This window comes from Patagioenas fasciata, chromosome 13 (genome assembly GCF_037038585.1).
Source record: "Patagioenas fasciata isolate bPatFas1 chromosome 13, bPatFas1.hap1, whole genome shotgun sequence".
Classification (NCBI taxonomy): Eukaryota; Metazoa; Chordata; class Aves; order Columbiformes; family Columbidae; genus Patagioenas; species Patagioenas fasciata.
Genome location: NC_092532.1, coordinates 24,302,627 through 24,330,216, shown reverse-complemented (window position 1 = coordinate 24,330,216; position 27,590 = coordinate 24,302,627). Strand labels below are relative to the sequence as shown.

General features: G+C 42.2%; 2 protein-coding genes across 4 annotated transcripts; one reads left to right on the top strand and one right to left on the bottom strand.

The window, feature by feature from the left end:
• Window positions 1-41: 41 nt before the first annotated feature.
• Window positions 42-2,022, bottom strand: DDX28 (DEAD-box helicase 28). Its single transcript, XM_065848250.2, has one exon. The coding sequence runs from the start codon at window positions 1,998-2,000 to the stop codon at window positions 375-377; it is 1,626 nt and encodes a 541-aa protein (XP_065704322.1). The 5' UTR covers window positions 2,001-2,022; the 3' UTR covers window positions 42-374.
• DUS2 (dihydrouridine synthase 2) lies at window positions 1,360-21,224 on the top strand. 3 transcript variants are annotated; one of them, XM_065848252.2, is made up of 16 exons: window positions 1,360-1,448; window positions 2,521-2,660; window positions 4,330-4,375; window positions 5,978-6,069; window positions 6,984-7,027; window positions 7,811-7,871; window positions 8,006-8,053; window positions 11,288-11,353; window positions 12,135-12,205; window positions 12,675-12,761; window positions 13,824-13,992; window positions 14,905-15,026; window positions 16,734-16,877; window positions 17,935-18,022; window positions 18,639-18,712; window positions 19,892-21,224. In XM_065848252.2, exons 2-16 carry the CDS (start codon window positions 2,538-2,540, stop codon window positions 20,127-20,129), a joined length of 1,473 nt encoding a protein of 490 aa, XP_065704324.1. In that variant the 5' UTR covers window positions 1,360-1,448; window positions 2,521-2,537; the 3' UTR covers window positions 20,130-21,224. The 3 variants fall into 3 exon arrangements, with proteins under 3 accessions (XP_065704324.1, XP_065704323.1, XP_065704325.1); XM_065848251.2 differs by lacking the exon at window positions 1,360-1,448 and adding an exon at window positions 1,960-2,101; XM_065848253.2 differs by lacking the exon at window positions 1,360-1,448 and adding an exon at window positions 2,118-2,417.
• Window positions 21,225-27,590: the final 6,366 nt, after the last annotated feature.

The following is a 27,590-nucleotide window of genomic DNA, read 5'->3' as shown; positions in this document are numbered from 1 at the left end:
TCTAGTTGCTGATGGTGGAAAGCAATGCAACACAACAGAGCTGCACATCATACAGGCATACTTTAATTTCCATTTGAATTTAAGTTAAAAGTCTCAACAAAATTAAACAAAAATCAACCAATGAGATCATCTTCAGTCTTCTCCAATGGCATTTTGTTACCCACTTACTAGCCTCCTTTTGGAAAGCCACGGGTTGTGATACCTATGGAAATGACTGCTGCAGCTTCTAGAACAGTACACAAAGTCAACTTGACCACCTGGTTATGAAACTCAATTCTCTTTGCCTTCAGTCCAGTTTACACACAGACACTCATTCGCTCTGTCTAAATGACCTCAAGCCCTGCCAGGCCACTATTACTGCTTGGCAATCTGAATCAACCTCCTTTAGGTGTCAGCTTATTAATAGAGGAGTCCATGCCTGGGAGACCTGACTTCTTCCGGGCTGCAGTCTCTATTTTTCGCACCAGGTCCACATCCCATCGATGGGTGACAAAACTAACCACGGCTCCAGGCCCCTTGCTTCCAACCCGTCCCACTCGGCCCACGCGGTGCAGGTAATCCTGCAGCGTTTCTGGGAAGTCATAGTTGACCACCAGCTGCACACTGCTGGTGTCCAGCCCCCGCGAGGCAAGGTCGGTGCAGACAAGAACAGGCACGTCACCCTTCTGGAAGGAGGCAAAGATGCCAGCTCTGGCAGCTGCTGACATCTGCCCCTGCAACCTCAGGTGCTTGATTTTGTGGTCATCCAGGATGTAGCCCAGCCAGTTGACAGTGCTGGCACTGTTGCAGAAGATGAGAACAGTCCTGCCTGATGCTGGGCCCTCCTTGAGCAGCTGCAGCAGTTCAGGCAGCTTGTCCTGGCCTTTCAGGCGGACAAACTTCTGCTGGACGTGAGGTGGCAGGCGGTGCAAATTCTGGGTGGTGAGGGTGACAAACCGGCCCACATCGGTGAACTTCTCCAGCATTTCGCTCAGCCCTGTGGGGAAGGTGGCTCCAACCACCACCACCTGGGTCCTCGCCTCATCAGGGCCGGCCGGCCCGGGCGCCCCAGCGGCCAGGGGCGCATGTGCCAGGATCTCCTCCAGCGGCTCCGCGAAGGACTCGTCCATCAGCGCGTCCGCCTCGTCCAGCACCATCCAGCGCAGCCGCCCCAGAGCTAGGAAGCGCCACCGCAGAGCCGCCCGCAGCGCCCCGGGGGTGCCCAGCAGCACGGCGGCCCCCGGCGGCGGCGCCCGCAGCTGCCTCCGCAGCCCGCCCGCCGCGCCGCCGCCCGTCAGCCCGCGCACCTGCAGCCCCGCCGGCCGGCACAGCGCCGCCGCCACCGCGCCCACCTGCGCCGCCAGCTCCCGCGACGGCAGCACCACCAGCCCGCGGGGCGAGGCCGGCCCCGCCGCATCTGCCAGCGGCTCCTCGGGGCGGGAGAGCAGCCCGTCCAGCAGCGGCAGCAGGTAGGCCAGCGTCTTGCCGCTGCCGGTCTCGGCGGCGCACAGGGCGCTGCGGCCGCGGCGCAGCGCGGGGATGGCCAGGCGCTGCACCGCCGTGGGGCGGCCGACCGAGAGGCGCGCCAGGCCGGCCAGCAGCGCCGGCTGCAGCCCCATCTCGGCGAAGGACGGACCCTGCCGCGCCTCAGGCGGTGGCGCCGCCAGGGCGGGAGCGGCCTCCTGCGAGGGCTCCAGTTGGAAGTAGTCCCCGCGGGCCTTCCTGTGCTTCCAGCCCGCCGACACCAGCGGCGGCCGCTCCCAGCGCCCCACCGTCTGCCAGCGGGGCTGGCTCAGCTCTGGCCGCCGGCTCCGCAGCAGCAACTTCCCGGGCCGCGCCGCCGCAGCCTCCCCTTGCCCGCGCTGCCGGCGCTGCGCGCCGCGCTGCAGGCGCACCCGCAGGGCCCAGGGGACGCGCACCACGCTCCCGGGGGGCTGCGCGCCCGCCGCCGCCCGGGTGGCCGCCAGCCGCCGCGGTAGCAGCGGGACGGCAGCCGCTAGCCCGCCGCGCCCCGGCGCCATGGCGGCCGCTCACGTGGCGGCGGCGCTGCCCGATGACGCCGCGAAGAGACGCTGCCCCGCTCCCCCCGCCCCCGGAGCTGCGGCGGAGCCACGCGAGGAGGGTGAGTGCTGGGTATGGGGACGCGCGGCCGGTACCTCAGGCGGCGGCGGCGGCCGGTACCTCAGGCGGCGGCGGCGGTCCGTTCACGTTCGCCTTTTCAGCTGGCGGCTGAGCGCTGAGCCCCGTGCCGCGCTCCGCGGGAGCAGACATGGCCCTGAGGGGCGCCCCTCTCCCGGGGAAAGGAGCCCGTGCGGCGAGGAGCTCTCCTCGGGCGCCGCCGAACTCCGGGGGCTTCGCGCAGCCGGCGCCAGAGCCGCGTGGGCCGAGGACTCCGCGGAGGAGCAGGCGGTGGGCGAGCTGCTGAGTGACCCCGTCAGGTTTGACAGGGGCACATCCCCGCGCCCGCCGAAGGCAAGTTCTGGGCGTTCACGGGTAGGAAATGATGTTCCAGGGCCACCTCCGGGGATTTTTCTGTTTCAGGTAGCACGGCGACGGGAATGACGGTGAACACACCTCTGTGTTTTAGAGGAAAGAAGATCTTGGCTCCAATGGTGCGAGTGGGAACGTTACCAATGCGTCTCCTTGCGCTGGACTACGGTGCTGATATTGTGTACTGCGAGGTATGAAGGATGAGCAGATAAGGCAGTCTGATCTGATAATATTATTATTTTTTTTAAAAGTACAAACCCATATTTTAAGACCATTCAGTTTTCATTTGTTTAGACAGAACGCTCACCATAACAATTTCCTCACAATCTACTGTGTTTTGGCTTGGTTTTATTTTTTTTTAGAGTTATAACATCAAAGGAAGCCTTAAACCGACCTACCCTCTCACCTGGTTAGTTCTGCCACACTGACCCAGAGCATCCATACATGCCCCTCACAGCACTGCTGTCCTTGTTGCTTAACTGCTTTTCAAAAAACTGTCTGAAGTGGGAGAGGCTCCACTTTGCTGCAGATATTCTTAGTTGGACTGGTCTGTAACTTAAGGCACTCGAGCTTCACCGTCCTCATTGTTGCAGTGCATCAGTATTCCCATTTTCCCCTTCAGTGCTGTAATTAGCTCTTCTCAAATGTAGGCACTGGTACAAGTTACGTGACTCAGCCAAGATTAAAAGAAACAAACAGTAAGGAGTTAAACAGTTAATATAACATAAACGTGGTGTGAATACTGGCTTTCCTAGAGAATGATCTGTACCAATAGAACAAGCTGAAACAAACTGCCAAAATCAGTCATTTACTATGTTCTCCAGGAATCTTCACAGCAGCTCTCTCATAAGTTGGTTCACTGCCCTTTTAATTATGACCTCCCTGCTTTACATGGGGTTTCTTTCTCTGGGAGGCTAACTGGAGATCGCATATAGAGAAAGTCACAACCACAGAGTTATAGAATCTAAAAGTCTTAAACAGTAAAGGTGTGTCGGGCTTCAGACAGCCTTTATACTTTACCAGTATCTCTTATACTTAGTAGTAGGAAAGAACCTTGTTATTGAGCAGCTACTGGATTTCACTAACTACAGATTTGACAGGACCATCGTCTAGGAAATTAGTAGAAGATAATAACACAGAAATATGTTTGTTGTCGTTTATTTTTTGTTGTTGCTGGTTGGATTTTTGAAACAAAACAACAACCAAAAGCAAAACAAAAAAACCCCCACATCCAAAACCCACAGCAAACCACACACACAAGGGTGTTGCTTTGCTCACTGCTGAAGTCACAAAGCATGAGAAGTTATTTAATCCAGTACTATAAACTGTATAAACTGAGTTTTTTCTAAATGAAAACTATGAATGCTAGAATACTAGTGAGTGTATCTTCAGTAAAGGTCAGTGCAAAGCTTCATTCTGTCTTTAAGCAAATGCAGAGAGCTGTTAGAACTCAGGATTAAGATGACGAAGTCTTAAAGCTGTTTTCTTCATGTATGTGTTTGGCCAGTACAAATCTGTATTGATTCTTGTAGTAGTCTGTAGTTATGGCATTAAGTTATCTTCTCATTCTAGTCTGGGTGGCTTATTCTGCTTTGTTGTCAGCTTGCTAGGTCAGTATTTGAACAAAATGGTTCTTCTAGATCTATGCAAACATCTCATATTCTTGTGTTCATATATTCTATTCATATTTTGAATCTTTAGTAGAGTGTTGTGTAGTTAAACTCTTGCTTTCATTTGCATTCTTTTTCTGGATTTAGTATCTCAATAAGGTATTTATTCGTATTTAATAAAATAGGCAACTGTTTATAGCTGGGTGGTTTAAACACTTCAACTCACTGAGGTATTTTTCTTTCTTCTCAGGAGCTGATTGATATAAAGATGCTGCAGTGTAAGAGGGTAATAAATGGTAAGTATTGCATTTCTTTTGTTAACATCTGTAAGTGTTTTTTCTAGTTAAGACAAAAGATAATTATTTTTCTGAAGAAATTTGGTAGTGATTACAGTGAGGTGTTAGCACATATAGTCTCTCTAAACAGCGTCTAGGGACTTAATACAAGCTTTTGAAACTGCCTTACACCTATCTGCTGCTCTACGGTTTCAAACTTTTGGTTTCCCTTCTTAAGGAATTTCAGTAGTTCAGGTCATGGCCCTCCAGAAAACTACAAACCTTTTTGGAGGGTAGGGTTAATGTATTAGTAACTGGCACTTTGTTATTCTTTTTAGACCTAACACAAGTTCTTTCTCCGAAATTGGCTTAGTTTATTCTAAGGATTTGATGAGTTTTCTGTAAAACTTTTGACAGAGGTCAGGTCACTGGGTGTGCAGGTGTAGGCCTTCTGAAGTGAAAGAGCTCATAGTTCTAGCTCCTGAGATCATGTTTTCTTTTTATTAAGAAAAAATGTGATCAGTGTTTCAGATACATTACTAATGTCTCAGCATTATGCTTCCTGGCAGCAGGTGGAAGAGGCTAGTAGCTGGTGTGGACAGGAGATTAAAGTTCCTGTGCGTTGTTTAAAATGTTAAATATTTTATCTGGGTAAAAAAACCAAATAACGAAATTGTAATTAGCAGATCATTCTCCTCAATTCTGTATATGCATACTGGTTTCAGCCTCTTATTCTCTGCTACCTTTGTATGCTGTTACAGGAAAGAATAAACAGAAAAAACCCTATGGTGTGGTGGGGTTTGCTCTGTTTTGTGGTGTGGGGTTTGTGTTTTTTTTTTTTTTTTTGTGGGTGCTGTTTTTTTCTGCTGTTGGTTTTTTTTGGTTTTTTGTTTGTTTGTTTTCAGAAATTTTACAGGACTGTGTGTTAATATGAAATCCAATTTCCTGAGCTAAAGCTACTAATATTAGTTACAAAGCCTTTTAATTTTTCAATAGAAGTTTGATAATGTCCAAGAAACAAATTCATTTAGGCTGTAGTAAAGAGTTTCCAACCATGAGTCTTTATAAATGGTAGCTGTTTGTGGCATTATAATAGACGCACCTTTTAGTCTTCCGCAGTAAGTAAGCAAGACACACAGCATCTCACTGTTTATCGTTCTTTTATTGCCTTGAGGTCCATGAGCTAGGTTTGACCTAACATGATTTTCACAGACAAGTTCTTAAAAAGAAATCTTTGAGACTTGCCCAGCTGAGTGGCATGAGAAGCAGTTTGTAGCGTGCACGTTGGGGAACAGAAGGCTGCTACAGACATATTATACTTGCCCCTCCTGTCCCCTCCCAAAAATAGTACCCTTATGTTCATTCTGGCTGATTCATCATTACTCTTGTTGTAATGCTGATGCTTGCCCAAGAAACAGAGTGGGAGATGATGAGGGAGTGCTAGGGGAGGGAAATAACAATGTGCAGAAATGTAATGCAGGGGCATACAGGAGCTAGGGTGCCATTAGTTCTGCTGTTCACAGAAGACTTTTTTGATAGTATTTCATTTATATACAAGTTATATAGTCGTGTGACTTCCTTTATGATTACATTTGTATATAATCTATTTCTCATTTCATATAGAAGTACTTGAAACAGTGGACTTTGTTGCACCTAATGAAAGAGTTGTTTTCAGAACTTGTGAAAGGGAGAGGCACCGTGTTGTCTTTCAAATGGTAAGACACCAACTGCAGGTATTCTTCTCATAACGTATTTAAACAAGGTAGTGCCAGTAACGTTAATCTAAGTATAAAGCAGCTCTGTGTATGGCAGGCTATCAGTTCTTGATGTAAATTTAACACCAAATGTGTTGCAGAATTTCTAATCTGTTGGTACATGTTCAGTCAAGAAGCTACACTATAAGCTCTCCATACAGTTGTTTTCAGAAGAGGTGATTAAGATTAATTCTGTACTCTATGACAGCAGCTTGTTTTTGTAATAGGTATCTTTGATACATTTCCCAACATGTAGATACCAAAAAAAATTGAAGTTTTATCACGTGTTTAATTCTTGTGCTGTCCAGTAAACAGTCTCACTGGGAAGACTGAAAGAAATGACATAGTTTAGTTAAGAGAGGATCAGTGTGTGCGTTAACATTGGCACAATTGGATTAAAGGCTGCTGGAGAGACAAAGGTAGTAATTTTAATTTGTTCGTTGAGACTGCTCTGTGTAGGACAACAGATGATGGGAGTTGGAGGCAAGGAGAGGTGTGAACTGCACTAGATATTGAAAAAGATGTTTTTCAGTGGTAATGATAACCCTGGAATAGGTTGCTTGTCGAGGCTGTAGAATTGTTATAAGTGGGATTTCTTAAGAACTTGCTAAATATATGTCTAACAGTGATGGGCTAAGAACATTTGATACTGCTTTAGGTTAAGAGGGTAGACAGACCTCTCTGGATCCCTTTTTGCATCACCTTTTATCATTCAGTGGCTGACTTAGTACTTGCTTTAGCTAAATATTTTAGCTATCTGTTGTGCTGTGAATGGGTCTCTGTCACTTTATACTAAATATTTAGAGCAAATATAATTATGCATGTGTGTAAGTGATGGTATTTTACAATTAAAAATCTTCTTGATTTACCAACAGGGTTCAGCAGATGCTGAAAGAGCCCTGGCAGTAGCTAAGCTTGTGTAAGTCATCTTCTCTCACCCCTTTCCCGCCATGTGTGTGTTTGTGGTTTTTTCTGTACAGAGGAATTACTGTGGTAGACAATTTTTTATGACTGAGAGGATCAAGGTTGCTCTTGATATGACCAGAAAAAGTTCTGTCGGAACTGCACAGTAAAGTGTAACATTTCAAAAGGCCAGTGGTGTAATTGTAGAACTGCAGTTTGTGTCTAAAATAATTTTTGCCCAAAACAGCAGCTGTGTAAATTCTATACTGGGATTGATGGCTTTTTGCTAGTGCAGTAAGTGTGTCCGTGATCTCTGCAATATGCAATTTCCATGGGTATTGCACAGCTGCAAGTAAGACAAATATCCCTGAAAATGTCTCCTACTGTTTGTGGTTTGAAGACCCCAGTAAAGCACTGTGCAGAAATTGTGTCTCAAACATTTTTCAAGGTGATTTTAAACCTCCATTTTAAAGAAATTGATGCTTCAATAGGTCTTTAGTGACAGTGGTGAATTTAGTGGTGAATATATATGCTTAATCCTGTATTTATATTAAATCCCATATTTGAGACCAGTATTTGTGGCTTCTGCATGGCACTGGTCATTGAAACGTGTGGACAGAGTTATCTTACATAACTCACATAAATGAGAAGCTAAAAATTCAGATGCTCAAAAACTTAATCTTAAATTTTGATTTAAGCCCTAACGATGATGAACAAATTTCCTGGAAAGATGTCTGTTTCCTCATTTTTGTTCTAATATGCCAGAAAATATTTTAGTTGTTCCTTTCTTCTCTTTCAGAGAGAGTGATGTAGCTGGTATTGATATCAACATGGGATGCCCAAAGGAGTATTCCACTAAGGCAAGTGGATTTTGATTACTCTTTTTTTTTCTTAATATAACATTGTACTCTTGCTGTGGGCTGCTATTAAGCAAAACAATTGAGTTGAAAAACGTGTTTGCCTAGTATGTAAGAGTTTCTGTATATTTTCCCAGGGAGGTATGGGAGCAGCACTGCTATCCGACCCTGACAAAATAGAGTCGGTGAGTATATCAGCCTGTGGGTTTTGAATTGCCTTGGAAAGTGTTATGTACTGTGCTCTACTGGACGCAGGAATGAATGCAAAGACAGATTTGTAAAAGCTAGCATGGAAAAATTGGGTTTGAATACTGAAATTAAGGTTATGGATAAATAATCCCAATATAGTTCTCCTTGTCACTGGACAGTAAAATTGCTGCCTTCTTCCTTTTAACTTTTAAAACTTTCACAATGTGGTGCTATATTTGCAGAGGAAGGAGTGTTACATGTGTATGGATGTAAATCTGTATAAAACCCTATGTGAACCAGTATGAAAAAAGTACATACATATGTATGTGTGTGTATATATGTGTATATATATATATAAAATTTTATATATAAACCTTGTATGAAAAAGATACACACACACATCTATATGTAATGTAGAAGTAGAGGTAATTTTTTTTAATATATGTGCACATATATATGTATTCCTAAGGACTTCTAAGCTTCCTGAGATTAAACAGTCCAGATATTGCTCTGGGTTTCCAGGAACATTCTTAGCATATAGTTCTTTCCTTTCTGTTTAAAGACCTGGTTCTTCATTCTTCAGATAAGTTGGCTGTGAACTTTGTCTTGCTTCCCCTTAGGATACAGTGAACAACTAAAAGCTCCTTCGGAGTTCCTGAGGACAATTCTAGTTTAAAGTTCACATTTTGTAATAACAGAGTCACAGTATCACAGTGACAAATGTTTCAACATAGTTATTCTTTTTCTCATCTACTAGTGAAAGTATGCAGATCTGGATGAAACAAAAATACCCAAAGCGTTGCTCTGCCTCTTTCCGCGTGGCTTTTGTGTGTGTTTTGTTTTAAGGGTTCTTTGATGTAGGTCAGTCTTTCAAAGAGACCAGACTCTTCGCTCAGCCGTGTGATGATAGCTGGTCTTGGGTGGTAGCTACTCCTCTCTTTCCGATCCCTGCAATTCAAGCCTTTTCCTTCTGCCAGTTTCTGTTTTGTAAATCCTTCCTCTTACTGTGATAACACCGTTCAGCTTTGTAGGCTAGCAGGACTTCTGCAGTTTCAAAAAGCTGATTTCATTGCTTAGTTACTATTCCTTGTCAGCTCAGACATGAAAACAGATTGTTGTGTGTCATTTGTTTCATTCCCTAAGGACATGCCATTGGAAGGGCATGTCATCAAAGTTATAACCATGATGGAGTGGTATCCTTCTGCCAAGTACAAGAATCTCTTGGTGTCAAGAGCCAGAGCGTTAGCCAAGCTGTATAAACTGACTGTTCAGGAGCTGGAAGCATTATTAATTCTGCCAAAGCAAGAGTTTAAATGGAATAGACTGGACCTATTGTTCTCTCTTTAATGAGTTGATGGGAAAAGCAAAAGTACAAGTGAGCGGGTCTTGATCTCAAAACACTTTTAGAGAAGGTTGGTATCAGGCTCAGTTCTTCAAAAGAATTAGATGCGTTGTTATCTGCAGAAAGTCAGCTAACAATACAAGCAACAGAACAGGAAACAGAACCTAATTTATTGAGGCCTATGTGGTGCTTTGTTAATTAGGTAAGGTAGGTGATACTATCCAGAATTAAATTGTAATTCAAGAAGCATGAGGTGATGAAGGCTGAATGGAAAAAATTGAGAAGTGGGAACTGAGCGGAAAGTATTTAGCAGGCTGGAGGTCGGTCTGGCAAAACCGCGTCTCGTTGGAGTGGGAGGTAATTGTTCATTTGATTACGAACAACTTCCCTTCCGCTCTACAACCACTGCGTTTTGTTTTGATCTTCAGAAGAGCAGAAAACTCAATGTTCTAAAAGTTTGAGTTGTTCTTTTTAATTTAAGATGTTAATAGGCAGCAAAATCTTTGGCACGAAAATAACTCTTAGCCAACTACAAAGAAACAACTAAACTTATAGCCTGCAAAAGCCATCTGAAATGATGGCTCCAAGTCAAGCTTTCCATACGATGAAAAAGTGTAGGATTTGATTTGTGCATTGGAATCCTTGATGAGGCTGACACTGAGCACTTAAAAGGTTTGCTTGTCATGCTGTTGTAAGAAGAATGTTATAGTGATGGTGTTTGGGAAATGGTGTCATTTGGTTTGATTTATATGCAAAAAAACCCCAAATTAAAAACACTAAAGAGAGGGGTTCTTTAGATAATTTTCTTGCATCTTACTGTTTTGGGAGAACAGTACTGAGGAGAGATTTGAGTAGGATGTGCAAGGGGACACTGGTTACTTACCAGCTGTTCTGAGTACCAGGGCTTGCGTGCTGGCTGTAACAGCTTGCTTCTGTATTGGGAACCTAGTAAGTGCAGTAATATTGAACAAAATTCAAGTTTCATAGTATATACAACTCTGGAAGAAATTATTTGCCCATAATTACATCCATTTTATACAAGGGAAGTGCTCTCAGCATAACGTGCCTGTTATCTCAAAAAACAGTTGAAACCCAATTGTTTTTTAATAACAATCAGGATCAGCTGGTTTCCTCTCTTTTATTTAGAGAGCTATTGGATTTCTGGTACCACTTTTAGTATAGTCATGTAGTGATTTAGACATGCATATGTTTAAACATGTCCCTTTCATGAAAGGTCTGTTTGGCTTATATTCAGCCAATGAAAAGGAGATGCTTTCTGTAGCTCAATTCTTAAATGATTTAACTGCTTATTTTGAGTTTGTTTTTATGAATAAAATGTGCTTTGTGTTAAGCGTAGAATGCAGTTTACAATTTTCTTGTTAGAAGATTTAGTGATGTTGTTTAATGCTGTTGCTTGACATTTTCCTCTAATTCTTTTTCCGTTTTGAAGGCTTTCTTTTCTTAAAAAAAATCTTTTGGGGGAATACTTACATTTAGTTTTTATAAGAACCTCGCAACTCTAATGTTGGTATAAGAAGACTATGAAAACAGTTGCATGAAAATGAAACACTTGTGCACTTTACTTTGAAATGATCAGATTTTACTGTCACCTCCTATTAAAAGCAGTGTTGAAACTCCAGCAGCAGTTAAAAATCCAGTGCAAATCAGAAAAAGAAGTGGAAATAAAAATGGCTTAGACTAGAAATATGTGTGTGCATCTGTCTGATAAAATCTCCTACTCAGTCAGAGACTGCATGTGTCTGCCTCGCATGGAAGGTTCTTTGTAGAGGAACAGTAACTGACTGCTCTCGTTTCTTTGTGTCTTCGAGAGGGCAGGAGAGCTTTATTAATGGCACTATTGGACCGTACTTTTTGTCTTCTTTTCCAGATATTGACGACCCTGGTTAAAGGAATTTGTAAACCAGTAACCTGCAAAATTCGCATTTTGCCCTCGGTAAGAACATGTCTTTATGCTACAGGGTTTAGTTATTGTTTAATTTGTGATTTAAAATCAATTAGATTATATAGCATTCTAATATATTGGCATTTCAGAGCTGTTATTGTGAAATGGCATTTGGAATTAAAATGTCTGTAATTTCTGTTTGGGATGCTGCCGTGACCTAACGGGTTAAGTTGTCTGACCTGCGGGTATATGGGATGGTGCCACGTTTCCTTCTGCCCTTTAACACCCTCTTACCTCTTTCAAGCCGTACTGGCAGCTTTCCTCTTTTCCCCGGTGTCTTTTGATTCACTGGTCAGGTATGAATAGCGTTAGAACTTTTTAGATACTAGTTAACTTTTTAAAGACACATCTGAGAGGAATATTTGTAGAAGGCATCCTTTTGTTAAGATGCATTTTAATTACAATTTACAGAGCAGTCATCAGAGAGGACCTGCTAATCAAGTGTTTTGTATCATTTTCAAGTGACAGTCTAAAAACCCGTTGGAAATGATTCTACAGGAGTATTGTGTTACCTGCTCTGGGAACGTTTGTGATCTGGGGTTTCAAGGAAATACTGAAAATGGATTCTCATTTTTGCCATGATGTGTAGTTCTTTAATTGAAGTATAGGTTAAATGGTTATGCATGTTGGGCTGGGAGTTGCTGTTGAAATACAGGAATCATGCCCCTATAGCTGAAAGAAACGACTTCCAGCATTTTTTGGTGCAACGATCACATGATAGTCACTCCTTTTTCTCTGAACTAGAATCACGTCATTCTCTCTTATCCCTCAGGTTGAGGATACTGTGAATCTGGTGAAGAGAATAGAAAAAACGGGTATTGCTGCCATTGCAGTCCACGGAAGGTAAATCGCTTTTAGGCAAGAGAGAGATTTTTTTGGTTTGCTGGTGGACACAGCGCAGTGAGATATGACTGGGATATACCCTACATGTCATACGTGGTTCTGAGTTCAGCTGTTAACTAAGCCTGTGGTATAGAAACTCCAGCCAGTAATTAGGGAGTCAAACCATTTACTGCTATTTTTCTAAAACTTTTGTCTCAAAGACCAAATAAAACTATAATTATCTTGCGTACTGTGTATCTAAAAAAATGCTGCTGATCTGGATATGGAATTACAATAACAATGTTTTAGAAGTGTATTTGATGTGAAATTATTCTGTTGTGTTTAAAAAAAAGGAAAATTATACCCAATATATAAAATAAATAAGCAAATAAGTACGTCCCAATAACCCTTGAGTCATGTCTGCTGTGATTCAGATATCTACAAATTCCGTAGGAAATGTGCGGTCTTGTCTTTTCTCTTTGTTGGGAAGGAAGAAGGAGGAGCGGCCTCAGCACCCTGTCCGCTGCGATGTGATCAAAGCCATATCTGAAGCGGTCTCGATTCCAGTCATAGCAAAGTACGTTGGACTAATCAACTTATTATTGCAAGGTGCCTGTGCCTAACTTAAAATTTGCAAGTGCAGGACAACTTTCTTAGCTAGTATTTTGAGAATTTTAACGTCTTGTACCTCAGGTTTGGTCAGGAAATACAGAGGAATGAATGAAAGGAAGCAGACTGGTGATAAAAAAAGGGGGGTGAGGCAAGAAAACTTGAATTGATTCTATGATTTCTAGAATGTACTGTGTTTATGGAATAATATTTCATAAGTGCAGGGAACTTGCCTGTGCTCTTCACAATAGAAATTTCTGGGTTTAAAATCATTTATAATTCTCTAGTTTTTATTCTGAATTTGACAGTGTTTTTACTTTTGGAGGGGTAAAGATCCTACTCTTACTTTATAGTTTGAAAATCCAACTTTTTAAAGGTGTTTTGAAGGGAAGCTTTAAGACAAAGAAAAGATTTTGAGTGTTCTTTGCTCATGAACTCGTCTGACTTGCTGACTGGAAAGCAGAGGCAGTGCAGTAGAAGCAGTGCAACCTTCTTTTAACTTCAGAGTGCTTCGTGATTCATCCAGCAGTACTACTTGTGGTTACTCTCCCTATGTTAGTGCCAGAGTGACAATGGTACCGTTCTTCCCATACTTATGACTCTTTCCATACTTACCTTGTTTTCAATGTCTTTTGCACCAACGCCATTAGTGTGTGGTTGAAGGTTACAGAACTGGCAATTGCAAGGTATCATTTTTCAAACAACATGGAAGTGATTCTTTGTGAACCTTATCCATTAAGAACTATGTGAAAGCACACAGTTTGTGTAAAGTACAAACTGTATTCTTCATAACAATAGTCTTCTAAGAGAAGTATGCAGATAATGAAAAGTATTGTATATAATCAGTGTTTTAATGAGCCATTGCTAAGAAAACATGGACCCACTTGTTCTTTTAGATTTGAGATAATATCCTAAATAGACCGTGGCACCATTAATAGTGTAATATCACATTGAAAATATAATGCTGTGGTAAAGTACAAGTAATAGCAAATCAAACTTTCATGATTATGACAGTGATGTTAATTTTTAGTGGAGGATCTCATGACTTCATCAAAGAATATATGGACATTGAGACCTTCCAGAAAGCAACGGCTGCCTCATCAGTAATGATAGCTCGCGCTGCCATGTGGAACCCGTCTGTCTTCAGAAAAGAGGGCCTTTTCCCCTTGAAGGAAGTCATGCAAAATTACATCAAATATGTATGTTTTTGGAAGATCTTCCTTGTAATTAAGGTTGTTTAGAATTGTTAATCCAAAGCTTACTACAGTATCTTAACTCTTAATTTCAAAGACTTGGGCTCTGGGGGTATTTTAACGTGCTGCCTATGACATGAGTCTTGTAAATCAACCACCGCTTCCTCTGGTTAATTTCATTCAGAAAAAACCTTCAGAAATCTGTATTCAGAAGAAGTTTTTCCTAGTCATTCATTTCTTAAGTACTGTGCTTTCTAGCTGTACTTTCTTGGGAACATTTAGGAGGCTTACAAGGCTATCTGAAAATGTGTAGGAATTTGAAAAGCTAATGATATGTAGGCTGACTGTCTTGATATTGCAGTTATGCAAATAACATTGAACAGAAGAGTGAAGGAATATTAAATACCTAGTTGCTGCTAGCTTCATTTTTTAGAAATATTGCCAAGAACTTGTAGCAGCAGGAAAGCAAAAGGCATGATTTGCCAATGAAGTAATGCTGTATTGTAGTACTATAGCTCCATTAGTTGAGTCGTCTATTGTATAAAGCTTTATCTATTATTCAAAATACACAATTTTAATGACATAACGTGAAATTAATCAGAAATCTGTGGCTTTGACCATGTCATCAAATCAAATGTTTTTGGTTTTAGAAAACTTGAACTGCCATTAACTATTTACTTAGTAGAGTATCACTGCATTGCTAGGCAGTTATGTGAACCGGTCAGCTTTCTTCATAAATGTATGAATACGCTGAACTTCTGTTCATGAAAGCATTCAAAGAAATCGAATTGTTCCCACATTCATGAGTAGTCTTGAACACGCTATTGGAGAAACCGTACATAGTTTTGAATTTCATCAAGAGACATGAGCATTGCATAAGACAAACTTGTTTTTATGTATTTCGTCTCTCTCCTTCAGGCAGTGAGGTATGATAATCACTATACCAACACAAAATACTGCTTGTGTCAGATGCTAAGAGAACAGTTGGAAACAACTCAGGGTAAGAAGCTGCATGCTGCGCAGTCCACGCGGGAGATCTGGTAAGCATGAACCTCAGAAGTCGGAATTGTACCCTCTGCCGGTTCTCTGCAGCGCTGCTTGGCATTTCATACCTTCGGAATTGTACCCTGTGCCGGGCGCGCAGACCAGTTCTCTGCAGCGCTGCTTGGCATTTCATACCTTCAGAAGAAGTTAAAAAAATCCAGTTAGTGAGATGTGGAGTAACAAAGTAGACTTTTACGCGTTTCTTTCATGCTCAGGTGATAAAGCTTTAACCCTAAACCTGTCTGTATGTTTGACATACTAATTTGAGTGGTGCTTCACTGAGTGACAGACATCCAATATTTGCATTAAGTGATGAACAAAGGTATTAACCTCCAGACTACCATGAGAGAATGCTAAAAGTATGGGGCTTTTCTTCTTCCAGAGGTATTTAACTTTCCCTTTCGCATGTGAGGTTTTTAATGTTACTGGAATTTTTACGACAAGATGTTTGTTTTAAATGAACACTTGGAGATTAAGCTCAAAGCTTTTATGAAGGTTGCCTATACGATACTTAGATGTGTTTCTTTTGTGTTGCTTTTCGTAACTGAAATATCGTAATGAATGATGGCAACCTCTTTGAGGAAATATAATAGTTCTAATGAATCTCTTCACCCTGGACATCTGCAATAATCTGGATGAAATTTCTTAAACAGCCTGCTTAATGTCCAGATAATTGAGGAACATCCAGTTGTTTAGAATGCACCTACACATCTTCAGTCAAAGTGACGGACTGCTGCTGCCTCCAGGTGGTGGTGGCAAGTTGCAGCCGTTCGAGGTTTGAACCGCAGTACTGAATGCAAGAGAACAGACCGCTCCATTTCTGACAAAACCGTACAGAACAGAAGACAACTTATTATGTACTGCGAAAAGCATCAGGTAGCATTATTCAGCTTCACTGCTTTTCCACTTAGACCATTGGAGATGGCTTTGTGGCCAGAATTCATTTTCATGAAACAGCGTGATACCAACGAGCATTCTCGTAACAGCCAGAAAGCAAAAGTTTTCTTACGCTGTAGGTTTTATTGTTGTTACCATCCCCAGAAAAGGAGTAGCCTCAGTTTTTCAAAGTAGATGCAGCCTGCCATGAATCTGAAGTGTAAAAGGATTTGAGGCTCTTGCCTTTGACCCAAGTCCTAGTTGCTTCCTCTGTTGTAGTTGGGCTTGTGAAATACTCTGAACTTGTAAGTTTTTGAGATACTTGGAGATATCAATCTGAGATGTTGATGTATTTGAATGCTATAGCGTTTATTCCTTAAAGTATTTTTAAATACTAACATTAGAAGAGGCAGCAATTTCCTGCCTTTCCCTCATATTGCCCTTGTGAAGTTGTTGCAACAGGAGTCACTTGGAGAAGTTCTTTGCTGATTCATCCATACGCAAGTTATTAATTGAGCTAATAACCTGAATATTGCAGGACCTGTATTTCTGATAGACTCTGCCTGGACTTCCAGGCTGCAAATTGCATAGATAGTGCTGGAAATGAGAACATTCTTTTTCTACTCGTAACTCAGCAATGTCTGATAAGAACTGAAGGAGGAAAAAACACAATGTCACTGTGCAGAATATAGCCACACTTTGATGTGATTCTCTGTAGAGATATACTGTATTTAAACAATTGATTTCTGTACTTGCTTTACTCTGTCATAATGTGATACAAAAATTTATAAGCTGATTTCTAGAACAAGGGAATTGTGTTTGAATAGTGAAGCCTTTGGAATGGCTGACTTCTATGAAGAAACAACAGCTGGTTTTGAAGCAAAGAAAACATCTTTAGAAACCGAGGCACAAGATGAAGATGACCAAATGGAAGATCCAGATGTAATAAAAATGGCTGTTAGATTTGACAAGTAAGCAGACAAATTAAGTTTTCACTATCTTGCACCTGTAAATAAAACCTGGATTGGACAGTGCCATGCAGTTTTTTGAAGGTAACAATTTGCATAACGGCACTTACTGAGTGGGTTTGTATGAAGCGGTTTTTGTACATAGTTACGTAGTCACTTGCATCACCACCTTCCTGTGCTGTTTGGATGTTGTAAGATATTCTTTAGTTCCAGGCTTCCCGAGACTGCTTAATTATCTCAGCTATCTTGTTAATAGTGCTGAGCGATTAAAAAAAAAATCAAACATCTGTATATAGACAAATGTGAGTATACAAAGACACTTTGGTTATTTTTAGTGAAGTTTAACTGAAACACAATACAATATTATTTTAAGTAACCTTTGATTATAGTCTGTGAAGCCTATAGAATTGTTCCTTTTCACATGATACCAGTGTTTGCTGGTTTTGCTATGTTTGCTATTAAGCCTACCAAACAGCTCAAGAAGAGTGTGATATAGAATGCTCCTCAAAGGTAGTCATAATGCTTTAATATTTGTAGGGTATATTGCCTGAGTCCTTGAGGACTGAACACAATGGTTTTACAGGCTTTCTTTTTTCTGCCAAGTGCAATGGGCTGTGATTCCGTGTCAGTTTTCTGGATCAATACCTACCTTTCCTACATCTTTTTAGTTGATAACTCCACTGTCTCATAACAGAAGCAGCTTATTTTCATTCTTTTAGTGTTTCACTTTATATTGTGGCTTAAATAAGCACTGCCAGACTGTATCTCTATTCTGTGTCGTATATCTAGGTAGAACCTCCATTTTGGCAAGTACTCTAGCTGTATTACTACAGGACGTGAATGTTTGGGAAGAATTAACAGAAAAGTTTAGATTTTGTTTTAGATGTTATGTCAGAAATATTATTTGAATTATATGATAATGAAGCAGCATTTTTCTCATAATTCGAGCTGTTAAATGAAACCACAAAGAATAACTGGTAGAAGTAATATAGTAAGCAGCTCTGTCTGTTTTAAAATAGAACTCTGTGCACAGTTGTTGACCACAAGTTTTTCTGTCTAGGCGGGAATATCCACCACAGATTACTCCAAAAATGTATCTCCTGGAATGGTGTAGAAAAGAAAAACATCCTCAGCCTGTTTATGAAACTGTGAGTCAATAACGAAACCCTTTCAAACCTCTTCCTCTGCCTTCTCTATGGAATATGTTAGCATTTTAGAACTCAAGGTAGTGAGAAATTCTTCTTCGCAGTCTGGCATAGCCCTTGGGTGAGCAGCTTCAGAAATGGTCACACACATATGTATAAAATAGTACCTTGTTTTATTAGAAAATAAACTTTGAGAGTCAGGCCTTCAGTCTGGTTTTGATGAATGTGAAGGAAGTCAATGTAACTGCAGGCCGTTACGTAGGAGTCCATTACTTTCTTTTACTCGTTCTGTGGAGTAAAGAATTTGGATTCAGAGTGTCTTCTCTGTTGTTGCACACTGTTAGAAGTAGGAACTATCCTGGACAGGAGCAACCGCTTGATTACGTGGGGACATTATTTATTTATTTTTGCAAAGCAAAAACACCTACAGTTTGGACAATTTCTTTTTTAATCTTAAGCATGCAAGGTTAAATTTGTGGTGTGAATGACAGCTATTCTAAAGGTGTTACTTCATTGTGATGTAAAGACAAGAATAGCAAGGAACCTTGACAATGTTGTTCTGTAAATGACGTGATTCTTTTTGACACTCTCCTCTCTTTTCGTTCCTTTTTTCCTCCAGGTTCAAAGACCACTGGATAGATTATTCTGTTCAGTAGTGACAGTAGCTGAGCAGAAATACAGGTCAACTCTGTGGTAAGCTACCTTTCGTGTTTTTTGCAGCTGTATTGTAAATATTTCTGAAATGTTGCTTAAAACTTGCAGTGAAAGGGTACTTCAGTTTAATCCAGCTGACTTTTTAGTCAAAAGCCGCCTTCTAAAGCTACATCTGGGAGGGAGAAAGGATTAACAATCTCTGAGAATTGAATGTGACAAGAGGAAGTAAGCTTCAGCACAATCAAACCATTACAGATTTGAATTCACTTAGTACATTAGTCCACAAATGGTACTGGAAGGGGAGCAGAGAGGCGACCTGGTCCAGTTGTGCCTGTGTTCAGAAGCCACCCAGGGCCGCGTTGGAGGAGGTAACGTCGCCAGGCTCCGCAGCAGATCCGTTCTCAGTAACGAGTCAGAATTAAGTGTCTATATACGGTGAAGCAGAGGACAGTTTCGTGGCTTCTCAGAGATCACAGTTAATCAACAGTTACAGCCAGGGTTGCTCTAAAGTTTCATGGTGGTATTTTATGTGATCGTCTGTTGATACTGGAGTTGACTTCAGGCATTTGCACCTAAGTTGGACGTGATTTAAGTGCGAAGCTAGAGCTCAGCACTGAACGTTTTAAAGAGGACAAATGTGCACAGCAGTTCCTGGTGTTTGCAGTATTCCTCTTCAGAGGCTTTAGGAAGTTAAGCTCAGCTGATAACAATCTTTGAGAAGAAAATGTTTTCAGATATTGAATTTCGCAAATGTGTAATCTGGAGTCCCTATTGGAAGTGACAGAATTTTTGCTATTACGGAACAGTTCCTGCTTTTGTCAGCATCAATGAACTTGTACGCCTGCTTGAGATTATATTGGGCCTGAGTGTCTTTCAAGAAAGTGATCCTTCTGTTTTGCTTAGCGATCATATTTGTAAAAACTAACTTTGAGGGTTGCAACCGCTTGGGCCAAACTCATGTTGGCTTCATACCTGTGAAGCAGAGAGTGTTTGAGACACAAGACCTGACAGAAACAAATTTTCTAGGAATATCACATCGGGAGTTATGCGTCAACATTGATACCTAGCAAGACTGAAATACTTTCTGGAACTGACCTGTTTTGTTCTTCTGCTGTTTATTTCATGGTGTTGCATCAGAGACAGGAAACTGATTCTCATTTGGTAGCGTAGAGGCTTTGGTTTCTACTTTTACCTGTGCTCTGTCTGCTTGCTCTTCAGGGACAAGTCAAAGAAACTAGCAGAACAGGCTGCAGCTATTGTCTGCCTGAGAACACTGGGTGTCCCAGAGGGAAGGCTGTGCGAGGGAGAAAGTCACCTGCTTAACAAACGCAAGAGGGAAGACCAGGAGCACTTGAATGACAGAGACCACAAAGAAGATCTTGCTGAGCCTTCCCATAAAAAAGCTAATTTTATTGAAGAAACTTCTGACATGGATGTGCCTAAGATGCCACGATAGCATGGAAGCTATAAATTAGCTCCAATTTGTATATCTTGCTTTTCGCCTCTTGTTTGGATTCTCTTGGAAACAGATAAATTCCCCAGTGGTGAAAAGTGCCAATGAGATGTTTACTGTTCACCACTCACTGTCCCTATGGTGCCTTTCAAACAGGATAAATTAGCAACTTGATTTTAAAGAACATTGAGAAGATTATCCCAAATAATAAATTTTTTAAAATATTGGATATTTTCATAGCTATTTTGTCATTGGTTTTATTACTTGTTTTTATTTTTAGGAAGTCTACGGTGTGGTGGTAAGTGATGTATGAATACATCATCCGTAAGCAGATACATTATGGAACTGTGTAGTTAATCAGAAAAATTAGCTTAGGAGAATATTAGTAGCCACATACAAATAATTTTGTCAAATGAGTTCTATGCATATCTTGCAGGTTTTATTTACGCCCTTCATATATCAAGAAGATATATTTGCAGAGAGGAGGACGTTGAAATTATAACCAACCATGAGGAGCATGTAATTTCTGTCTTGGCTCATAGAAAAGGCCCCCAAAAATCACTTGGGAGAAATTCTGCCACTGCCGATTTGGCTCTCTCTTGTTCAGAATGGGAGCCAAGGCCTTCACCACGGTATTCATACCTTTTCTTTGTTTTCCCCGATAGTTTGTCACATGAGGTGAACTTGCATCCTTCCTGCCTTAGTGAGATGTAGACTTTTCACCATTCCCTTCCATAAATTGACTTAAAATGCAGTTCAGAGCCCAGGTTTACGGAGATAGCTGGCTCCTGTGGCAGCGGAGGATGGGTTAAATTTGGTTTATGTTGAACAGCTGAGCAGATTTCTGCAGCACGCTGCCAAAAATCCGCGTGGAACAATAGTTGAAGATGGATACCTAAGCAAAGGTTGCATGAATACCCTGGCGTGGAGATGGTTTACCGATCATCTTGTGTTACAGAACGTGCCTTGGTTTGGTTGATGGAGAGAATTGGATAATGCTGGATATACAGTTCTCTGTGAGCTGAAACAAATACTATGTTAACACCAGTCTGCAAAGTAAATGTATTATATTTATATTAAATCAAATGGCTGCTAAAAGTTTTTCAAATCCTTGCTTAAATTATGTGGTCACCGATGCTTATGCTTACTCCTCTTAATTCATTGTGAGAGTTGTGTACGTTAATGAGGTTGTCTGTGCTGTAATTATGGATGGCCACAGCGAGGCCAAGCAGAGCATGTGAAAATGAGGGTGAGGAGTCACTCAGCTGGAATGAGCATTCAGTGCTAAATATAGAAGGGCTGTAAATTCTGGCAAATGGCTGGAAGGTATAGCATAGTTAACACCCTTGCTCAGTTTCAAAAAGAACTGAAGGAAAGTTGCAGTTGTATATATGTATGTGTGCATGTCAGAATGTTTGGTTTACTGGCTGTTACGTGTTTTCATTCCTTTATTACAACTAATGTGTGACAACTTATCCTACTCTGATCATTCAATTCATCCTAGGCAGTTCTTCGGACAGGATAATTGTATTAACTGTGTATGTTCCCTTCTCAGCACTGCTTCTAAACTAATTATTCAGTGCCCAGTGCTTCCCTTCTCGAGGTGCCGTGTTCACGTGAGTTTTGCAGAGCAGGAGCAGCGGTGGCTGGTCCGGCCGGGTGTCTCCTCTGCTCCTCTTTCCTGCTGTGCCTTTCATAAGCAGGAGGTGGCAGATTTTGAATTTTTTCCAGGATAAACGTGCCGACTTCCACAGTGTTGAAGGAGCCAGCCCTTGGGTGGCAATTGAGACCACACTTGACTTGGGGGATATTTGGCCTCGCTCTTCAGAATTTTTTTTTTACTTTTAACGTGATGTGAATGTGATACTTGGTGAATACTAACCAAAGCTGTGTTCTATTTTAAGTATGCCCTATTAATCCTGTGGAATTCAGTGAAGCAACTGTTTGTTGGGGGTTTTGTAGTTGTTTGTTTTATGTCACAAGGCTACAGCAAGCAGAAAAAAAGGACAGTTGTGTTTTGTTTCTTTATAGTGATGCTGCAGAAGCTATTGTACCGATACCTGCCAGAGCGCGACCATGGGCGTGGGGAGAACCGTCACTTGTCCTCCCTGCAGCCTGCGCGTGCTCCGCTTGTTAGAAATGGGAATGCCACGGTATTTTTGCCAGCCTCGTAGCATGGATGCGCTCACTGTGGGGCTACCTCCGGGGCCTTGCTGGGTGGAATGCTTTCTGGAATGTCCCGGGCTGCGAGCCCAACCCCACCCTGGAATGTGAGGTTACATGTTGGCGGTACAAATACAGAGTTTGAATATCAAAATCCTAGAGTTCCCCAGTGCTGCGATTTCAGAACCTGGCAAGTGCAGCACATGTCAGCTCAGCTGCTCTGATTCAAAGAGTGAGTGTGCCTCGGGTTGCTGGGGAAGGAGAGGGAGGGAGGATGTGTTTTGGTTTGGGTTTTGCTTACCCGTTATGACCCGCAGAAGGGCATGCATGCTTTTCAAAGACATTAACTGGCAAGATTGCAAGAGGTCCCAAACAGGTGGGAAGGAAAGAGGTCTTCATCCACAAAAGCATTTTATCGCCACTTCTTTAATCAAACCTACAAGCTTGAAATGCTGGAGAGCTGGTGCCTTATTAAGCAGGAGTGTGCTTGTATTTGGACTGCAAGTCAAGAAGCTATGTTGATGAGATGGCCTGTAAGGCTTAAGTTTCCCTCTGTACCACAGTGCTAAGGCCAGTGTTTGAGGCTTTACTCAGAGTTTCTGATGACAAAGCTGATGACAAACATTAAAAGCAAGATGCAGAGCTTTGGGTGAGGGGGAAGTGCCTCATGCATTGTTAAACAGCAGTTCCCTAGGTCAGCTGAGGAGAGCTGAAGAGCTCAGAGGGAGTCCAGCCCGTCATCCCGCATAAGGAGTGTTAACCTCACGGTGTCTGGGAGGGGCTTGAAAAATAGACATCTGTGGTGCTCACTGTGCTCCCAAGTGCAACTGTATTGTAGGAGTTAATGTGAATCTGGCTGTTTAACATCTATTAGATATATAAATACTTTTGCCCTGGTGCGGTGGGAGAGTTTCTGTTTTCCATTTTTAGAAAGTTTTTGTCTGAGAGATACGCTCTTGTGAGAGTTTACAAAACGCTAACACAAATCTGACACTCATTTTAACTTGAAGCTCTTAGATAGTCTCCATACATTTGTTAATGCTTCATTGTGTTTGTTAGGAAAAATGAGCTTCCTGTTTAACTGCCTTTAAAAATTGTTGCTTGATGATTGTAGCTGAAATGGTTATAATCTATAGTTGTGAATGTGGATTTTTTATTAGTATTCTATTGCATAAAGCTGATAGAAAAGGATTTGAGTACCGATGTTCAGTCTGTACTTCTAGACCTGTTTTAAAGCTGTATGAACATTTCACTCTCCGAAGAAGGTGTTTTGTTGATGTGCACGCTGTGCCCTCGCCACTCTCTGGTCTGTGCACCAGGGTCGGGGAGGGCTCGGAGCATTTGGCCTTTGTGTTAAACTTCTTCAACAAAACCAGTAAAATGGTTTCGCTCATTGTGGTCTGAGGAAAGCGAGAGTTGCCAAGATATTAAACTAAAAGGTAGTGCCTTTTTATCTTCTTTTAATTTCAAGTGTTGGAAAACATGCTCATTTTGAGTTAGAAAAAAAATAGGCTCTAGTGAAACTTCATCAGGAAGCTTCTCAGTGACCTAAATTATTTGATTCATTGCATTATTGAAGAAATTAGCTACTGTAATTTTCTTTAAGTTTCTCAGGCAGCAAAGACATGAATACCATTTAGAACTTCTGCTGTTTCACTAGGTCTCTGAATCATTATAAAATGTAAAGCAAATTTCTTGGCCGTCTGTGTATCTGCTTTAGTTCCATACCCATACAAGGCCCAGGCAACAAGCAGTGTAAAAGTTGAAACCGTTGTCGTTGTTTTCTTCTCACTGTACTGAGAGGGAACCGAATGCAGGGCACCAGACACAAGACAAGTTAACGTGTCTGGGTACCTGCACGGACCGCAAAACCCATGCGATCTTGAGAGTGTTAAAACCGATATGGGACAGGTTCACTTCAGCGAACAGTGTATTTATTTCCCCTGGATGGCGTAAAATGCCTTTTTTTTTAAATTTTTTTTTTTTCAGAAGTTAATGAAACGTTGTTCAGGTCACCAGGTGGAAGAGAACAGCAGATGGAGTGTTTGCAGGGGTATCAGATTGGGCATATTGAGGCTGCAGGATTAAGCTGTTAAATCACCGTACAGTTAGACCGTGATGCCCGCCTGTCGTATCAGTGACGTGGTAATTCTGATTTACTGTCTTGCTGCCCTGTGACATTCTCTTATTACAGCTAATACCAGCTTTCATATTTTACTCTGCCTGAGCATGGAAAACAAGTGGTGTACTTACAATGTTTATAGCCCTTCGGCATTATGAATACTGAATTAATAGAGATTTAATGAATTGCTGTGTCTCCCATTGACTTTTGCCAGCACTTCAGCTGTTGCACTGCAGGCTGTAGAGTCAGAGGCAGTTGCTCAGCGGTGTAGATAAGGTGCAGGACTGCGCAGGGTGGCCGGAGGCGAGCGTGTCCTCGAACGGCAGCGATGCTGCGTGGAGGCGCATAGGCAGAAACCAGAAGACCAGAACACCTGGTCTCTGACATCTTGCTGTACAGTCGTTCTGGTTCAGCATTTACCCGTAGATTCACCATTTACCTGTTCTCCTCATGTTCACATTCAGTATTTAAACTCTTGTGAAGGATTCTCCGTTCTTTGTTACAGACATAATACACCACTTGCATAACGCACCAAGTGCATAATGCACCATTTAGTTAAATTGTGCCCTATGCCACTGCATTACGGAAGCAAACACAGCTCCAAGTGTGATAGAGGACAGAGTTTCCATTTCATTTCTCCTTGCAGAGAAGCAAGCTGAAGGCAGACAGATTTGTTCCACCCCCGCTTTATTTTTCTCATACATCTTAAATTTAAAAAATAATAATTTAGATGAAAAGGAGAATTTCCAGAAAGGGCTGCTGTGTTTCCATGAAAGGAAGAGCTAACCTCATCCTGTTAAAAGCCTCTTGCGTGTTCAGCTCTGTACGCTGTCCTTACGGGTGCTGTTTCTCCCTCAGCCCAGCCTGCGAATTCAGCGAATCCCCTGGTGGCAGAGGACGTTTGCCCGCGCAGTTCACTCTTCTCACTTCCCCCGTGCTTTAGAGCCCCACGTGCGTGCTGTCATTGCATTGACGTCCTATATGGCCCAACAAAAGAAGACAGAAGTGATATTTCTGCATGAATGCCTGCATGAAAAGTGAAGACTCTGCTTTACAAACTTTACAGAGTTTATGGGAGCCAGGCCTGGTCCTCAAGCCATGAAAACTTGCCCTCTGGGAAAATGAGAGAGGGGACACAGCAGCTGTCTTGTTAGGACATTCTAATCCGCTAATTATGTTCTGACAAACTGGGTACCTGGTGCCAATGGAAAACGTTTCTGTTCCAAGGCCAAAATTCTCACCCAGGCAAAGGTACAAGTGGCTGTGAGCAAACGGGAGGGATGTGCCCCAGTGTAGTGTGCACTGATACTTTTTAACAATTTTCACAGTTCTAGGACCCTGGACTCACAGAAAGCAGCCAACTCCATTCCTTCTTGAATTAGTAAGTTTGGTTGGGTTTTCTACAACTCTGACTTCAGCTGATTTTCACTGCAGCTTGGCCTTTAGAGAAAAGTAGTTGTCTGTAACTCTCCAACAGGTTTTGGGTTACTGACAAAATCTAATCTTAGCTCATGGAGGCTACACTTGGCTCAGGTCAGCGTGGGCGAGGGAGAGAGGGCTTTCAAATGGTGATTCAGGATAGTTTCCGCTCAGTTCTTACCCTCACTAAGATACACTTAGCTTTTGTGAATTCCATTCTTTTCTTCCACATCAATATTTAGAGTAGGCCTGTCAACCTGACCAGCCTTTTTATCTGAACATAAATATTCACCTTGTTAATCCATGAATTTCCATTGCAAGCCTTTCTTGCATCCCTGGATGCAAGAACACCTGAGTTACTAGACCAGTATTGTGCAGGTGTTGACTTCCATTCAAGAAGGCGTGTAGCTGGGATGATGAAAAATGTATCTGTTGTTTTGCCATCTCTGCTTGGCAATGCTTGGTTCTGTAGGCAGAGAGCACTGAACAGACAGATGTTTGTTCCTCGACTTCCCCCGTGCACAGCTGGTGGCATTCAGTGCTGGGTTCTGTGCTCCTCCCTCGCGCTGTGGCCGGGGTCCCCAAGGGCAGCGTGGAGCAGAGGGGCAGAGCGGGCAGCCGAGAGCGGCCACCACCTCTGCTGGCCCAGACAAAATCTGCTACCAGATGTCAGCCAGCGCCTGAGGTGCCTTGCTTGGTGAGTGAGGCTGGCTAGAGCAGCAGGGTGGCAGGAATATCTCAAGGGAATTATGAAGGCGGAAAACACAACTGAATAGGGGGCCTTTTGCTCTGGCACCTGCACCCACAGTAGCACCGATGCAGGCGGTCAGGAAGTTCAGACTGAAGCGGAGTGAGCTGCTGGTTACAGTGCGGTTCTCGGCGTGAAGCACCGCAGCACAAACATCAGTGGCAGAAAAGAGCTATTAATGTAGTTTTTTGTCCTTTCAAGTACAGTATCTCTGGATCACGACCTCGGGGTCAGTGATACGGACTTCTGTGGAGTTCGGACTGTTACTGTCTATGATGCAGCGGATCTCCTAAAAGTATGTAATAATTGTCATTCTTTGACACGAATACACAAATTAGCACAGGCGTTAGCGAGATGAGAAGGTACAGACCAACTGGACGTGCAGCTGTCTGATCTGAGTCCTTGTGGTGGAAGAACTGGGTCTGCGAGATGTCTGGCCTGTTTCTGTGCAGTACACTTCGCATCTCTTTACTGCTCGGTAGTTTGGGGACAAGTTCATAACCTTTGCACAGCAGATAAAAGCTGTCTAATTTCTTCTGCTAGTTTGTATGGATTAGTCAGTGAACAATACGGAGTATTGAGCTCTGTCAACAACCTATGTGTATAGATATTGTAAATATATCCACAGCACATCATGAACTGCTATACTTTAACATAAAACTAGCACTGAGAGGATCCTGGTAAATGAGGAAGTGGCACGATCTGTCATTAGTTTCCTCCTAACAAGAAACAAGTATCTTCAACCACATCTTTTAACTCCCACGCCGTTGTGGATATCAAGATGCTAAGCTCGGTTTATTTTAAAGGTCATCATGTGAGATCTAACACACAGTTTCTAATCTATAAACAAAACATAACTTCACAAGAGGAAAATGCAGGTTATCAGAAGTGAGTGAAACAACGCAACGTCTAAAAATAGATTCCAACATTACTTTTATGACTTAAAAACATTACAATTATGCACAGGATTTGGTTTATTTTGTTGTTGTTGTGAGATGAAGTTCAGGTCTGT